The sequence below is a fragment of the Dermochelys coriacea genome, chromosome 15 (genome assembly GCF_009764565.3).
Source record: "Dermochelys coriacea isolate rDerCor1 chromosome 15, rDerCor1.pri.v4, whole genome shotgun sequence".
Classification (NCBI taxonomy): domain Eukaryota; kingdom Metazoa; phylum Chordata; order Testudines; family Dermochelyidae; genus Dermochelys; species Dermochelys coriacea.
This window is the reverse complement of record NC_050082.1, coordinates 13038008-13054825: the sequence shown is the minus strand read 5'-3', so window position 1 is coordinate 13054825 and position 16818 is coordinate 13038008. Positions and strand designations below refer to the sequence as shown.

The window sequence follows — 16818 nt, the reverse complement described above, 5'->3', positions numbered from 1 at the left end:
GCTATCCGGGCAATCAACACTTTGCAGCATCATGTCAGCTCCTGGGCGCGCTCCGCCTGGCAGGTGACGACTTCTTGAGCCACTGCCCGGGCCTCCACCTGCGCCGTGCATTCCTGAGTCTTCCCTTCCAGTGCCCGCTGTAAGCGGAGCACCTCCTCGTCCTGAGCCTGGACGGCGGTCAGCAGGAGCCACCCTAGCTCCCCCATCACCCGCCGCTCCGCCCCAGAGCGCCGGTTCGCTCGTAACCGTTGTAACCCCTCTACCAGCTGCATGGGCGTGACCCCCGCAGCCTGTTGAAACTCCAGCCAATCCGCCGGGGCAGCCCATCCGGCCATAATCCATGCTATCTGCCCCCAGCGCTCCGTCGAGGGCTATCCTGGTATGTGCTGTAGGGACAGCGATGGCTTCCCCACTTTCCCTACCTTCGGCCAAAGTGGCATCGCTTCTCAGAGCACCCTGCTCGCTGCGCCAAATGTTCTGGGCCAAGGTGCTCGAAGCACCACAGGCCTGGCAGGAGTACTCTGAGAAAAACGAGGCTTACACACAGCTGAGAGTTATTGGCTTTATTGAAGGTTAGTGACCCACCCGCAACGGGGACTTTAAGCATTGCAGTCATGGAGGTGGGGAACCCAGCACACCAGAGCTTTGCCTGGGACGGAGTCCAATGGAGGGGCAGACAGTCAGCATTAATAAGCACTACAGAAAAACAGCTTATTAATATAAAATTAGGTGCTTTTTAAAGGGGGGCTTTTTACTACCTGGTGAAGGGCCATGCAAAGCAGCTATGTTCTTTAAGAACTATTTATATTTTGCAATAACACAGCAGCTGTGTTTTTTAAGAACTATTTTTTACAATATCAAAGCAGCTATTTATGTTCCACAGTAACTTTTTGGCTTGAGAAAGTGAAAGTTCCCTAGCTAGGCCGTAACAAAGTCTTTCATAGTCCTTTACAACAGTGAAGATTAGTTGCAGGTGCCAAGGTGATGTAAAGGCCACCTTTGCCTCCCCCAATCCTAGACATGCTCTAGGCAGAGAAAGTCCCCAGGCATAAGTTAGAGCAGCCTGAAGGCTTCCAGGGGCTGACACAGCAGTCAGGGATCAACCAAACACAAGAGAGTCCCAAACTTGCCCTTTTCCCCCAAACCATGCCTCTTACACAGGGCTCTGGGAAGAGGAAGTGGTGTAGAACAGCTGTTCTCAAACTGTGGGTTGGGACCCCCAAAATGGGTCGCAACCCCATCTTAATGGGGTCGCCACGGCTGGCTTAGACTTGCTGGGACTCAGGGCTGAAGCCTGAGCCCCACTGCAGGGAGGCTGAAGCCAAAGCCCGAGGGATTCAACCCTGGGCGGCGGGCTCAGGTTACAGGCCCTCTGGCCGGGGCTGAAGCCCTTGGGCTTCAGCTTTGACCCCTACCCTGCGCAGGGTAGTGGGAATCAGGTGGACTCAGGCTTTGGTCCCACCTCCTGGGGTCATGTAGTAATTTTTGTTGTCAGAAGGGGGTCATGGTGCAAAAAAGTTTGAGAACCCCTGGTGTAGAAGACATTACTCTGGCACTAGGTCATGAGAGGATCCTCTGACATTAGGATGACCTTCCCATGGTTGGATACAGTGGTTTTAGGGCTGTTTTGTGCCTGCAGAGCAAAGGAGCAGACAGCCCAGTGTGACAAATTGGGGAAATGTCTGTATCATTTCTTATTAATATTAATTGTTTATGACCCTGTTTCTCTGTTCAAACCGGAACTGTTACCCCCCTGAATGTGTAACCAAATCAAAGGAGGCTGTACAAGGGGGGCTGTTTAGGAATTCACAAAGGGTAAATAATGATACAGATAAAAGATCCCCTAACATACCCACTTCAAAGGAGTTAAGACAACAACAGCTGGGACATCAGCTGGAGGAAGAATCTACCTGGCTGGCACAATCCCAGTTAGGATGGGTTTCTCTTCCCAAGGCTAGGGCTGAGATCAAATGACCTACAGGGGTTAAAAAGGTGTCCTGGCAGAAAGGGTAATGGGGGAACAGTCACCTCAGCTAGAAGCTGATAAAGGGACACAGAGTCAGCATGCAACAAGGCTGACACCCAAGACAGAGTGGGTTCAGCAAGAGAGTCTTCAACAGAGAGTCATCAGCAAAGCAGCTTTAATTTGTCCCCTGTCTTCTTTGGGCAGCAAGGCTAAGTCATATCTACCTAGGGGCCGGAGGAGAAAGCCAAGCGCAGGCAAGAGAATGGGTGTAGATGTCTCTGCTATTGTTGACTCTATTTCTCTAAGCTCTGTGTATAATTTGGGTAAAATATACCATACTTTATTTTGGAGAAACTGCTTTAGTGTCACTGCATGCTATTCCTGACCACAGGCTCCCAAAAGAGAACTCCTGCAGGGTCCAAGCCTAGCTGGACCTGCTAGGTAACACAGTTGGCAACCAGAAGCCCAGGCAGAGAGTGGCTGGATTGCAGGATACTGTCCCAAGGAGAAACGAAAGAACAGGCCAGTTGCCTGAAATGGATGCCCTCAGGGGACTGGGAAAGTGTCTCAGAATGGGCAACCTCTCCAGAGACCATGACAACCAGGTACTGAACTTAATGATTAAGGATATAATTGTGCCACCTTTCATCACCTTGGGGAGCACTCACTGCCAATGCCTTCAGCTGGATTACTTTCACGGAGTAAGTGATTCCAATGGTTAGTAAGAGTTGCAAAGCTGGACCCTAAATTACAGGGCATTTCATTCACAGTTCATATAACTGTACAGAAGAGCACATTTTTACTTCACAGCAACATAGCTCATTGTACAAACTATCTCAGGCACATTCTAATTCAGACAGGTATTACTGCAGAGACACTTCTGAGCTTAGATCAGAGAACTAAAGAATTTTACAGTAACTGGAACATTTTAGGTTTTATGCTTGATCCATGTATCTCTTTCCTTTCCCACAGTGAGCACCCCACAGTGACTAATATTCTGAGGTAGGGATACCTCTCCCTCCATTGGCTTAGATTCGACACATTTTCCTGAAATAGTTAACTCAACAGTTTTAAACCTTGCCCAGCTACTGCAAAACATATAATACAAAGAAAACAGTTCAAAGTACAAATTTAACAGTAATCCTTTGGTGCCAGTTCCTCATTGCCACACCTCAGACAAAGATGTAGACACAGAAATCAGTTCATTCAGTTATAATAAAAGAGACCTACTAAGGACTGGGAACAGTAAGCCCTTTAATCAGAGATGGCCAGCTGCCTCTCAGACCTGGTGAGTACCCTGAGGTTTACCTATTGCAGCTGATGTTTTTAATGCTATCAGCACTTTAAAGATGACAAAACCAATATATCAATAGGAAGAATCTGCCGCCTACTCCCTGAAAATTAAAGCTGGGCAAAACCAACAAAAATTATTTTGCACAAAAATTTGAAATTTTGAAGTTGTTTCCATTTCACAAGGTCGAAAATTTTCTGTCTCACACAATTTTTCATAATTTTAACCAACACGTTGAAATTTTTATAAATTTTTTTCCCTTTACTGAAAATTATTTGTTTTCTGTCTGAAGACTGAGCTTTTGGTAAATTAAATATCTCATTAATGATTTTGAAAATAATGTTGATATAAATACTGATATAATTTCATTAACATTTTGGTTAAAAATTGTGACAAATGTAAAATGTCAATACTGCTGAAAATTTTTCGGTGATATTTCCATTAAGACTTCTTTAAAACAAATCTGTGTATGTGACACGGCTTCTTTGAGTAACTGTCTGTTCTGCAGTCAGGATGGTTGAAGCAGAACACACTTTTTTAGATGATATCCCTTTAACAAGAAAAGTGAAAAAAATATTGGAACAAGAGCATTCTCTGAAGGCTCCTAGGTAGCTGGGAGAACAGTCTGGGAGACAATCAAGGGAATGGGAGAGTCATGAGGTGCTTATTCATTAGCAGGTGACATAAGAGAAAACACAAACAAAATATGTGGAAATACAATCCCAATCATGCAAAGATCTTTTGGGAATAGCTGGAGATGGCATAAGAACCATCCAGAATCCAGTGGCGGAGGCCAAAAACAATTCTCTTCCCACAGCTACTACTTACATTAACACAAGAGTCTGTGAAGCCCCACAACTTATCACACTGTTGACAGGGAAACTCCAGGATTTCCATGGCAGCAAAATGCAGTTCCTTGAGCTGCATGTAGAGAAAAGATAACACATCTCTGGCCCCAGAGCAAGTAGAGGGAGAAGTGTTTTCAGAACCAAGTCCCCACTTATGCTTTGCTACCATTTCAGTGAAGATGAGACAATATTCTTATTCTGTTCCTGTGAAGTTTCTTACACCTGCAAGAGTCTGTGACAAATGAGATATATTTCTGGAAAATGAAAGACAGATATAAGGAACATCCTTGTCTTACCACAAGCTTAAAAAGTGGTTTTTCTTTGCAGGTTAAGTACCAAAGGCTATTTCAAATTATCTTTGTTTTGGGAATTGGTGGATCCCTGCAAGTTGGCCTTCAAATTTCTATGATCACTTACACTTCTGTGGTAAGCAGTCTTAAGCAGCTGGAATACTATTTGGTTGTGTGTGCAATGGGACTGCATGCTAGCTTGAGGATGCTCCTTCAAGGCAATTCACCAAGTGTTTGCATTGCAACTATTCCTCCCTTTTCTATTCTATCCTGTAAGTCAGTGTTCCTCAAAGTGTACAAAATAATTGGGGGGGGGAGAGAGTTGTATTTTCAGAATGCTTTATGCTATAGCTAGCTTTTCTTCTGACGGATGGTGCAGTCAGTAAGTTAAGGCAGTAAGGTTGTGCATTTCCTTATTGCATAGACCTGAGACCTCAGAGTGGATCTGTAAAGGATTTTTTTAAAGTAGGATTTTGCTTTACTTTACTTCTTGATGATGTATAAAGACGACGTGAGTGAGTGAGTGTGTGTTTTTAAAAAATCTTCTGTTTTCATACACTGGAAATATTAGGAATGTCAAGTTTGGTCTTTCCAGGTTTTGCTGAAGGACACCTCTTGGGGTTCTCAGAGTGTGGGTACTTTGAGGTCTCACACCATAAAGGGGAAGTGGTGTTGAATCTTTAATAAAATAATAAAAATATCTAGCTCTTATAAGCTTCCTTCTTTTTCCAAAATACTCAGTAATGACTGAAATTCAATAGGCGTTAACATAAAACAAAGAGTCAGATTATGCCTGCCTAGATCCATGTGGTCTGAGGTCATGATAGGGGAGTGGATGAAGACAGGACAAGCTGGAGATGGCATAGATGGGACACTCATCATCCCGCTCCTGCCCTAAGGTTACCAGGAAAAATTAATAGATCCCCACATAGTGTTAACTTTTCTATATAGCCTTCCCGCCTCCCATCTTTGGGAGTGCCTTCTGCAGGCCAAGAGACAAAAGAGATGAATCCCTGACATGAGGCACCCTTTACAGTTGCTCATCTTACAGTCTCAAATTTTGTGATATCATTCAGTAACTTCATTAATTCTCCAGTCACCAGAGTATGTTCTAGGATAGACAAGGTCTGCATTTCTAATGTAAAAAACTTACAAGCAAGCAAATGTAATAAAATAAAACAAATACCTTTCAGATCTTTTTTATACACCTTAAAGAAGCAAAGTAGGGCAAAAATCTAAATATATTTCCTTTGAAGGCAATGCCTTTTCAGTGAGGATTCAATGTTATCCAGTGGACTTCACCTTACAGAGAAAGTAGAATTTTAAGGCTTCAGGACAGTGAAAATGAAAACAAGGTGGGCAATCTTACTGTAAAAGCACTACCAAGTCAACTGCTTAAGAGAGGATCAAGATTGAGGTGCACTTGCAGAACTGCATGGGGAATTCTGTACTGTGTCCGACTTAAAGCCAATGTCATTACCCTCTTATTTTCATAGCTATAAATTAAATCACAATTTATAAGCAAATTCAAGGAACATCTCTGGAATTTTTCACTCCACTGGTTGGAATTATGGGTTCTTTTTTAAATTATGTCTAATAGTAAGTCACCCCCTTTTAACTTCTTCTAAATAGTGGCTGAAAATATGACAAATAACTAAGAACAATCCATTGGAGTCATGTTTACAGTTAATTAAAATCCCCCTTTTTCTTTCCCAGCATGTTAAAAAGTTTATCAATGAAACCTGGCAAGAACGATATGGCTCTCCCCTTCATCATGAGACCCTTATGTTGCTGTGGTCCTTCATTGTGTCTGTCTTCGGTATAGGGGGACTCCTAGGGTCTATGGGCAGTGGATACCTGACTAGAAAATATGGCAAGTATGTATATATAAAACAAGTTGCTAATCAAAAGTCATGAAACAATTAATGAGTGGTTGAGTCCTTGAGTGTGAAACATTCTTTTAGGTATCCTAGGACCAAACCATTTAGCACCTTGAAAGTAAGGATCAAGACCTGAAACTTGGTATGGTATTCTATGGAAAGCTAGAAGAGTGAGAAGACTACTGAAGTGATATATTGATTAGGTAGACTGCTGCATTCTACATTTGTTGCATAACATCTGTGTTACTAGCCTTCAGCTTCAGCCCGCTCTTTTTCATCCATATTCTTATCTCATCCAGACTCTTAGATAGTTGGCTGACAACAGTATATTCCTAAATTGTGAAGGATAGATAGAGTTGTATGCCATGTGCATATTGACATTTGAGCCCATTAGGTCTCTGTTTTTCCTAGTGCCCCCATGTAAATATTTAATAAGGACTTGTCTACACTTAAAATACTGCATGAGCGCAGCTTCACCACTTCAGCTCTTCAGTGAAGATGCTACCTACCCCCGTGGGAGGGCTTCCCATTGGTGTAGGTTCTCCACTCCCTAAGAGGCGGTAGCTAGGTCAAAGGGAGAATTGTCCCATCAGCCTAGTGCTGTCTATACTGGGAGTTAGGTGGCTTTAACTGAATCACTCAGGGGTGTGGATTTTTCACACTCCTGCGTAATGGAGTTATACTGACCTAATTTCCTAGTGTAGACCAGGCCTAAGACGGGGGAGAGAAGTGTGCCCTGAGAGAGTCTGCAAGTGATGGGCACAGTGGTGTAGGTGGGATTTGCCTACAGTTTTATGCAAGTTTCTTTTGCACTGTTACAGAAAGAAATGTCTAGTGTGCAACAATCTGCTCATGCTCTCAGCTGCATTTGTCATGGGCTTCAGTAAGACAGCCAAGTCCTTTGAAATGATTCTGATTGGACGCTTACTATGTGGCATCAGTGCAGGTGAGACTTCTCATACAAGTCAATTCTCTTTCCTATCCCACAATGCTTTGTCTCCCTTCAAATTAGGATTTCCCTTTACTTTGACAACAAAATGCCCAGATTCATCCTCAGTGGTGCAATGTCTCATTAGGTCACATGCACAGAAACAGCACACATGCTACAACACTTATTCTTACACGTATCAAAATGTTACCAATTCTGCTCACAAAAAACAAAGTTCTGCTCTGAAAAAAAAAATCTCTAGAGCAGCCAGAGGAAAGTTTGGGCTTACTGTATAATATGTAATTTTCTTGATGGGAAAGAAATTAATAGATATATACTGTTCTTAGCCTACTTCAATTACAATCAGTAGTTTCAGCAGAATATGGTTCTGATCAATGAAATTGGAAAACAAAACAGAGGACAGTTTAAATCTACTGTTCTCATAAAGTTCTCAAGAAACAATTCTATTCAGAGCTTCACCCATTTTATTTTCTCTCTGTAAAAATTCTCAGTACACTGTCTTTACCCCTCCCTCAACACATGAACTCCTTTGAGTTAGGAAAATGACCTGGGATAATCAATAAAAGTAATTCCTGGCAGGTGGCCCAGATGTCAATAAAAACTTCCCATGCTAATGCCATTATGTCTTCAATTTCTCACCTACACAAAAAGATACTTCTTTTACCTCTTTATCTTGGAAAGGAATCTCTTATTTTGAAACAAAAACTTTTGTAAACTTACGTAAGACAACGTTGCATTGAATGGCAGCAATTTTTTTTTTTTTGGCCCATGCACTGCGATGCTCTGTAATTTTTTCTATGAGGGGCACCTCTCTCGCACAGAGAGAATTTCATCTGATTCAACAGAGTTTCATATCTTTATCACTTTTACTACCATATGCTAACAGGAAGGACAATGTCAGAAACTTGTTTACTTTAATATCAAACAGAGGTATGCTGAGATCACTGTATTAAGGGAAACCTGTTACTTACCTAAAAGATGTAATATTTATTTTTAGATGCCTTTGTTTTCAGATTAAGTATTTCACTCATTAAAAGATACAAATAACACTTTTTGCCCCAAATCTGCAACATTAATAACAATGTGCAAAACAGATACACATGACAAAAATATTCATGATTTTCTCTGAAATCCAATAATGCTTGCTACAGAAATAGCCCATAAAGTACTAAAACCACAATTTTTTAATTTACACTATTTTATTTCCTATAACAGTCTTGTTTCGTCTCCTAAATTCAAGGTTTATGTATTCCTCTACATCCTCAATATGCTGGAGAGGTTTCCCCCAAGAAGCTGCGTGGATTTGCAAATTCTACTATCCCTCTTTTTGGGGCACTGGGAAAAACCCTTGGGCAAATTATGGGACAAAGGTAGAATACACTTACTTCCCTATCTACCTTTATTACTCTACATTCTTTATCTTTCTGTTCATAGTCTTCCATTTGCCCACGCATCTCTCCAAAAACAAAATCTGCTGAACTTTTATTTTACAATATTTACATTTTTATACTCTCCAGGGAGTATTTAGGAACTGAGTCATTGTGGCCATTACTGATGGCCTCCTGTGGAATTGCAGCATTGGTCCAGCTGGTCACTCTGCCATTCTTTCCTGAGTCTCCACCCTACCTCCTGATGCATAAAGGAGATGAGGAAGGTTGCCTGAAAGGTAACAGAGTTCCCTGGTCATCACTTTTATTTCTATAGGTTTTTTGGATTTGTGATGTTAATAGAACCTGTTAAGAGGGTTTGTGATATTAGGTGGTACCAAGTTTCCCACAGCCCATTACTAAGCTGATTCTGTGAATACAGATGACCTACAGATTTTGATACAAGTCTAAATTAGTAGACAAACTTTTCTTTGTAAAATTCTGTATTAGGGGAAGTTTTAGTTTTCTACCATTACCAGCTAACTTCATTATTGCATTGATCATTTTGATTGATTAATGAGACATGGCCTGTCAGTTCAATGGAATAATCAAGGCAGGTACTGAACAATTCATGCATTATCTACTCAGTAAATTCAATAGTTAACTGAATAACAAAGAGATGGACTAACATGATGGATTTTGTTCTCTTTCTCATGGACAGCCATGAAGCAGTTCTGGGGTGAAGGGACTCATCAAGCAGAGATTGATGACATGATGAAGGAGAAGGCTACAATGAAAAGCACCAAGATTCTCAGTGTCTTGGAGCTAATGAAAGAAGCATCCTTGTGTTGGCAGTTGTATACCATAATTATTATTATAGTTACCCTGCAGATTTGTGGCATCAATACAGTTGAGTTCTTCCTCACTTTAGGTCTCAAAACTATTAGGCAGCCTTGAAAATGCTACAGACTCAATATAATTGGCATTTAGTTAACATGGGAGTCCATAGCATTTCAGAATCTCACCAAGCAATCTCAAATGTATATTTAAGAGAAAGGGTGATAGTTTTGAGTACTGCAAGACTCCACACATCAGGATTCTTGGGAAGGAAGAATATGTTCTACCATGACATTATTGAATCTGTCCCTGCAGTGTCCGTATGTGTAGCTGTTTCTGAGAGCTAGTGGAGATCAGCGGAGTGATTAGTGGGACTACCTCCCACATATGTCAATATGTGCTGCAATTGTTCACCATGGAAGGCAGGCACCTAACTCTGAGCCAAGCTAACATGCACTCTGTCTAGGGCAGGGAGTAATGAAAGCACACAAACTTAAGTGCATCCGATGAAGTGAGCTGTAGCTCACGAAAGCTTATGCTCTAATAAATTTGTTAGTCTCTAAGGTGCCACAAGTACTCCTTTTCTCTTTACACAAACTTAAGAATCTAATGTCAAACTTATTACATAGGACTCGTTTGCAAATTCCCACTGTGATGTGGGACTACTGGATTGAGGAGTATAATTATAAGGAGGCATCTTGAGCGACTATAGTGCAGGTCTATTTATGATACAATATCATCTGACAAATACAGGTCCCTAGAGCAGCAGCAGCAACAGCAGAAAACTGATAAAACCTGGTCAGTGTCGTATTCTGCTCCATCCTTGTGTTTAAGGATTGCATACACAAGCAGCACAGATTAAAAGGGCACAATTCCATATTGCAACATTTCACCACCACATTACAATGCTGCACTGCATGGAGAAAGGTTCTTGACTCACCTTCAAACAATCTATTCAAACACTACTTCCCAAATGAGTAGTAGACATTCACTGGAGCAACTGCCATACTTACAATCAGGAGCAGAGCCCCACCATTATTTCAATACTGTAGAGATCATTCCTTCTTGTGTATAGTGGCTGGTCTTCCCTGACAAATAGAGTGAGAGTGAGAGAGAGTGTGTGTGTGAATACCACTTGCCCGGTGAAATGGGTTCCACTTAAAAACACTGAGTTCCTAAGGAATACACACACCATTCTATTCTGACTACAAGTCTTTAAAAAGCAGTTAATGATGCATGTCTATAAAGAACTGATGAAACCTCAGCAACTGATGGTCTCACAGTCACAGGGTTTTAGCTACTGTAATTTTTTATAATAAAATATTTTAATTTCATAACATTTTACAGCGTTTTCATCTTTCAGTAATACAAAGTCTTACACCTACCCAACTTTATGTAGAACTGCAACATTGCAACACTGAACAGTAGAGACAAATCACGGTTCTCACTGGAGAATAGCAATTGTTTATCAGGTGCCAGGAACAGTTTCACACAAACATATGTAAGAGGTAGTTTACTTTTCTTTAATTGCATTTTCTAGATCTATGTTTATGCTTTTGAAGTGCTCCACACGGCTGGGTTTGGTGAAGACATCATCCCCTACATGTCACTGAGTGTTAGTCTATGTGAACTCCTCTCTTCTATACTCTGCGTAAGTAAAATTACACTGGGAATTGGTCAGAATTTGCTCCATCTGCAATTACATCAATGTGATTTGTATCCCTCAGAGCATCGTCATTGAGCAATTTGGCAGAAAGAGGCTGCTTTGCGGGGGCTATGGGATAATGGCTTTAATACTGGCTATCCTGACAGTAACTCTCACCCTGCAGGTGAGGAAAATCTTTCCAATGAGTTCTTTTCTAATATCCACCCCATTTCTAACCCTTCCCATCAATAGTTCTACTGGCTATAGAAAAAAGCCAGTTGGCTCTAGAATCCCCAAAATAACTTCTGCTACCATGACGTCAGAGCTGGTAGTCCCTAAAGTTTGTCATGAGACTCCCCCAAGCTTCCTCACACTCTGACGCAGGCAGGGCTGAATCTCATGCAGATTCAATCTTGATTGTCCTTCTTCTGTGGCCTGTGAATGTGGCTACTGTTAGCACAGTCTGCTGTATTCCTCCCTCCATTACAGCTGGACCTAACCAAAATAGTTAAAAGCTAAATGTGATCTCAACAATACTAGTATCATTGCTGTTGCTCCTTCAGAGACAGGGCTCTTGTGATACCAGCATTCCTGGAAGAGGAGCTGCTCCAAACTGCTACCTTACCCTCAGTGCCTCCCACTCCTGTTTCATTTATGATGGATCAGTGTAGCTACAGAATCACTGGTCCAGGCTCCACCCTTCCTTGTGACCAACCCTCTGTGCACTATGGTGCAGGGACTCTTCTCTACATGTAGATGTGATCCATGGAGTGCAAGAGGTATAGATCCCCTGAACAGGTGCACAAAAAGCTTTCTTTCACCCCTGTACAGCAGGCAGGATCTGCTGCATCCAGGGACCTCCATATATGTTGAAGGGGCTACCGAGGCAAGATTTGCCCTTAAAGAGGTGACCTCAACAAAAATGGAATTTTGCCCTTTTTGTTTGTTTCTTTCTTTATAGTGTACAAGGAGGCCTTGAAGGTTCTCTTTTGTTTAAGAATTCTTCTATACATTCAAAATTCAGGTGTTATACCCTGGATTTATAGACAACTGGACAACTTGGAGATCTACCACAAAGAATCTATTGAAGGACAACATGATTATGGGAAAGGGAAAGTGATTTTTAGTCACCCTGCTTAAAGCACTGTTTTTGTTCATACCCATTTAACTTAAACACCTGGGAGAAAAACCTTTCATTAAAGAATCAAGACCGTCACCCTTTCAACAAGGCATGAGAAAGATATCTCATCTGGACTGGGAACTAACAAGTCCTTAACAAAATCAGGGAAGACACGATCTGGTATTCTAATTTCTAAAGTTAGAAAAAAGAAAAGCAAGCAGAATTTGGGAGGCGGGGAGAGAAGGGGCAGTGGGAAAACGAGGCCAGGGTGGAAACAAGGAACTATTTGTCACTAGTTGAACAGACATCACTAAGCTTTGTTTTCCTCTCTAGGACTGGTTCTTCTGGATGCCATACTGCAGCCTCTGTCTTATTTTGTTGTATGTGATCTTCTTTGGAATTGGGCCAGGTGAGTAGTTAGTTCAACAGAGAGGGAGAGAGACAGGAACCACGCCACATGAGTACAACAACATAGTAAAGAGATAGGGAAAACAAAGAGCATATGCCATTTAGGTATATGTGGAGTAACTGCAGAATCCAGAATGCTAATATGCACAAGGATAGGGAAAGAAGAGAACTAGAGCACATGAATACATCTTCTTAGAGGAAGGAGGGAGGGAAGAGTGCATTAACGTGAGAGTAGAGCCCAAGTGAAGGGAATTACTGACCTTACGTTATTGATTATATGATCTCAGGGGGTCAGGAAATAGTTTTCTCCATCAAAAAAGTCTCTTTCCCCCACTCCCCAAAATATGTCATCTATGGCACTGATTCTGTAGCAGCATATGGCCTCCCAGCGGTTCTCAAACTGGGGGTTGGGATCCCAAAGTGGGTCATGACCCCATTTTAATGGGGTCGCCAGGGCAGGTATTAGTCTTGCTGGGGCCCAGGGCTGAAGCCCAAGCCCCACCGCCTGAGGGCTTCAGCCCTGGGCAACGGGGCTCAGGTTACAGGCCCCCTGCCCAGGGCTGAAGCCCTTTGGCTTTGATCTCCCACCCCCCATCAGGGCAGAGGGGCTTGGACAGGCTCAGGCTTCAGACCCCCTCCTGGGATCATATATTAATTTTTGTTGTCAGAAGGGGGTCACGGTGCAATGAAGTTTGAGAACCCCCATATTGGCAACGTGAACTCAAATAAAACAGGAGAGCAGGCAATTGTGGTTCACCTAAGGCACTCTTTGATCAAGTATTAGCCCCAAATATCATTTAACATTAGGCACAGGCAGACTAATTTTGAACACTCTTGAACATCATAGGTTCAGTAGCAAGACACAGACTTGAAAGTTATTTGGCTTGTGTTTTGCTAAGCAGAGAACAAAGAAGGTGCACAGAGAAAAAAATTCATGGAAAAAACTGGGTGAAAAAACAAAGCAGAGAGCAGGCAGAGTGAAAAACAGAGAGAGAGACTGAAAAAAAGAAAGAGGAAAAGTTTAAAAATACATCATTATACACATATACGCAGAGTGGATAATTCATTTGTGCCACAGCAGTGATACTGAGACCTCAGTGGTTCAGGAACCAAAATTAGTGATCAACATTACCCAAAAGAGCCACAGTCATGTAAATTCATTATATATAATTTTCACAGCAAAATGACTGACCAGGTGTTCTACAATTGGTTAATAACATAGTATAAGCATCCTGATTAATTAATAATTAAATCACTCAATGGTTTAATATCATGTGCTGCAAAGAGCCGCAGGAAACACATTAAAGAGCCATTTGTGGTTCCGACCTTCAGTCTGAGTATCACTGTGCCAGAGCTAGCTTTTGGGGTGACTCTTCTTTCATACATAGTACAGGCTTCCTTTTACGTAGAAAAGCCTGTTCGGTTTCAGCTGCCTTCCCTTCCCTTGGGGGGGAAGCATGGTTTGCTAACTCAGTTGTTTTGTTAGTCCTGGGACCTCAAAACGTAATTTGAAGCATTGGTAAAAGCCCAACTCTATGAGGTTCATCCATGCCTATCAATATCATCTAGTACATTGGGATATTAAAAAGGGAGAGTTCCATAGTCCTATAATAACAACAAAAAATGATGATAATAATAAGCATTTGTATAGCATCTTTCATGCCAGACTTTTAGACTGTTACAAACATCCTCACATCTTTCAGCGAGTTAATTACCATTTAAAAACTCAACATTTGCTACATAGTTTCTAGTCTATGTATCAAGAAATATTACACAGTGGCATCTGAGTTACTACTGTAACTGTGGGTATTTTCTGTCTTTGTAATGGCAACACATCCTGGGATCATCACCACCAATACTTTACATGTAGGGAAATTGAGGCAGGGAGATTAAGGCATATATTCAATAATGTACTTAAGGATGTGCCAATGAGTTGACTCAATTATTTAAGTGAGATTACTCCTATACTTCCCAAATTGGGGTCTAAATGGCTTGCCCATGGACACACAATAAGTCTGTGGAGAAAAATAAATCAGAACTCACAAGATCCTTGCTTTCAGCTCTATATTCAGTATGCATCCCATACAACCTCTTACCTTGGCCATTACATTAGCATGATAGTTTGGTTATCTATTTTCACCAACAACTTTTACTGAAAGTTTTTTTCACTGGAGGGAGAGAGGAAAGAAAGAAGGTGAAGGGAAACAGAGTAGCTAAGAAAACAACACAGCAATTATTACTTGTTCATGTTTCATCTTCCTTTCAGCTGGTGCCACAATATCCATTAGGGTTGAAATCTTTGACCAGTCATCCAGACCATCTGCCTTTGTGATTGGTGGGGCCCTCAACTGGGTTGGAATCTTTGTGATTTGGATGATTTTCCCATTCATTGTGGTAAGCGATTCTAACTGGATCATTTCCCAACTGCTTCTCATTTAAACCACCTTGGGAGGGTTGCAGGAAAATGGAGATGAATAAAGAGCAGTAAATCACAATGCTGGGTCAGTTTGGAATTTTTTGGCTCCTGTTCTGTGGAGACCACTTACGTAACAGAGGTGAAAAGAAAAGGAGTACCCGTGGCACCTTAGAGACTAACAAATTTATTAGAGCATAAGCTTTCGTGAGCTACAGCTCACTTCATCGGATGCATACCACGAAAGCTTATGCTCTAATAAATTTGTTAGTCTCTAAGGTGCCACGGGTACTCCTTTTCTTTTTGCAAATACAGACTAACACGGCTGCTACTCTGAAACGTAACAGAGGTGGTGCATTTCATTTTTAGACTGAACTGATCTCAAACTCAAACATGTAAAGAATGATTTCTCCTTTATTTAAACATTATCTGACTTCAAAGATATAAAGTCACATTCAAGAATCTGAAAGTCAGAAGATTTGTTCATATTTCTCTCAATTTTTTCCCCCAGGAGAGCCTTGGTCAGTTCTTCTTCCTCATCTTTATGGGGGTTCTTGTTACTTCTGGGATCTTTATCTACCTGTTCCTTCCAGAGACAAAGGGAAAGTCTATCACTGAAATCCAAGAGGAATTCAATAAGTTAAATTTTAGGAAGAAATGTGTCCCAGCCATGGAGAAGAATGTCAGTGAAGGTTATACTTTCTGCACTCAGCTCTGATTTACCATCAAAGGGAGTCAGGAAAAGGAAGAAAGAAGAGACATTAGTGACTTTCAGACTGGAAAATAAAGCCACGCTGGACTGTCAGCTTTAATATCTTTTATTGGACCAACTTTTGTTGGTAAGAGGGATAAGCTTTCAAGCCACACAGAGCCTGAGGACGTTGGTCCAATAAAAGATATTACCTCACCCATCTTCTCTCTCTAATGTCTTGGGACCAAGTGCTGCTCTCCAGTCAACTCAGAAACAGGATGATGTCTGTTAGTAACAGATCCAGTGCTCAAGATTGGAATGACTGAGAACTCTGGCTTAACTTGGTGAACTGTAAAGCTTCTTTTATACCATCTGTCAATGAATCAAAGGTTGGCATTATGTTTAAAACTTTTAAACAACTCTCAGCGAACCATGAATAAAGAGCGGAAATAGAAACCCACCTCTTCCAAAGTGACTTCCAATTGTCATTTTACAATACAAAACTGGGAATAGTGAAGTTATTCAGTTGCTCTCCAGGGCTAAGGTTTAGTCAGTGATCGATCCAAGAAAAAGTTAAAATGAAAGAGGAGGGAAAATCCAATGTTCTTTTTGACCCAACATCATTGAATGGGAAAAATTTTGATTCACATCACAGAGGGATAAGAGCTCAGATAACTCTCCATAAAAGATGGTGTTTTAGGCAGAACTAAGGTTGCTCAACACTTTCCACTCTAAGATTCTGCTTTCAGTTGCTCATAACTTTGCCAAACTTAAACTGTTCTGACTGAAATTTTCCATGCTGGAAGTCTGACTCAGGCTGATTTCCCCCAACCCCTTGCATTCCCTGCTTTTTTCTCCTTTAAATTTCAGTTAAACAGTTCAAATAAAAACATGTTGTTTTCCCCACGTTAAAAAAATTCTTACAGCAGTTTTGTTGATAAGTTCTACCAACTCCATCCTTTGGAGAAAGGACTTAACATTTGGCAGGATGGCCATCCAAGTGTCAGGAATGTGCCTTTTGCTGTCCCCATGTGCCTGTGTAGGACAGGTTTGGCACCCCTGTCATGAGGTACTCCTGTGTGCCAAAAATGCTAACAAGGGGTATGAAGCAGA

The 16818-nt window shown here is 41.5% G+C and overlaps 1 protein-coding gene across 1 annotated transcript; it reads left to right on the top strand.

The window, feature by feature from the left end:
• The first annotated feature begins 3122 nt into the window (after positions 1 to 3122).
• LOC119843694 (solute carrier family 2, facilitated glucose transporter member 11-like) lies at positions 3123 to 16563 on the top strand. The gene is made up of 12 exons (XM_038373429.2): positions 3123 to 3254; positions 4433 to 4531; positions 6112 to 6272; positions 7097 to 7221; positions 8465 to 8594; positions 8742 to 8890; positions 9313 to 9500; positions 10969 to 11079; positions 11156 to 11257; positions 12527 to 12602; positions 14868 to 14995; positions 15526 to 16563. The coding sequence occupies exons 1-12, from the start codon at positions 3231 to 3233 to the stop codon at positions 15730 to 15732; spliced, it is 1500 nt and encodes a 499-aa protein (XP_038229357.1). The 5' UTR covers positions 3123 to 3230; the 3' UTR covers positions 15733 to 16563.
• The last annotated feature ends 255 nt before the right edge of the window (positions 16564 to 16818 follow it).

Bases quoted from the DNA above. Each gene is read 5' to 3' on its own strand.
- LOC119843694 (XM_038373429.2), top strand. From the start codon at position 3,231: ATGGCCAGCTGCCTCTCAGACCTG. The intron at 3,255-4,432 runs GTGAGTACCCTG...TTTTCTTTGCAG, and splicing joins CCAGCTGCCTCTCAGACCTG to GTTAAGTACCAAAGGCTATT. The intron at 12,603-14,867 runs GTGAGTAGTTAG...TCTTCCTTTCAG, and splicing joins CTTCTTTGGAATTGGGCCAG to CTGGTGCCACAATATCCATT.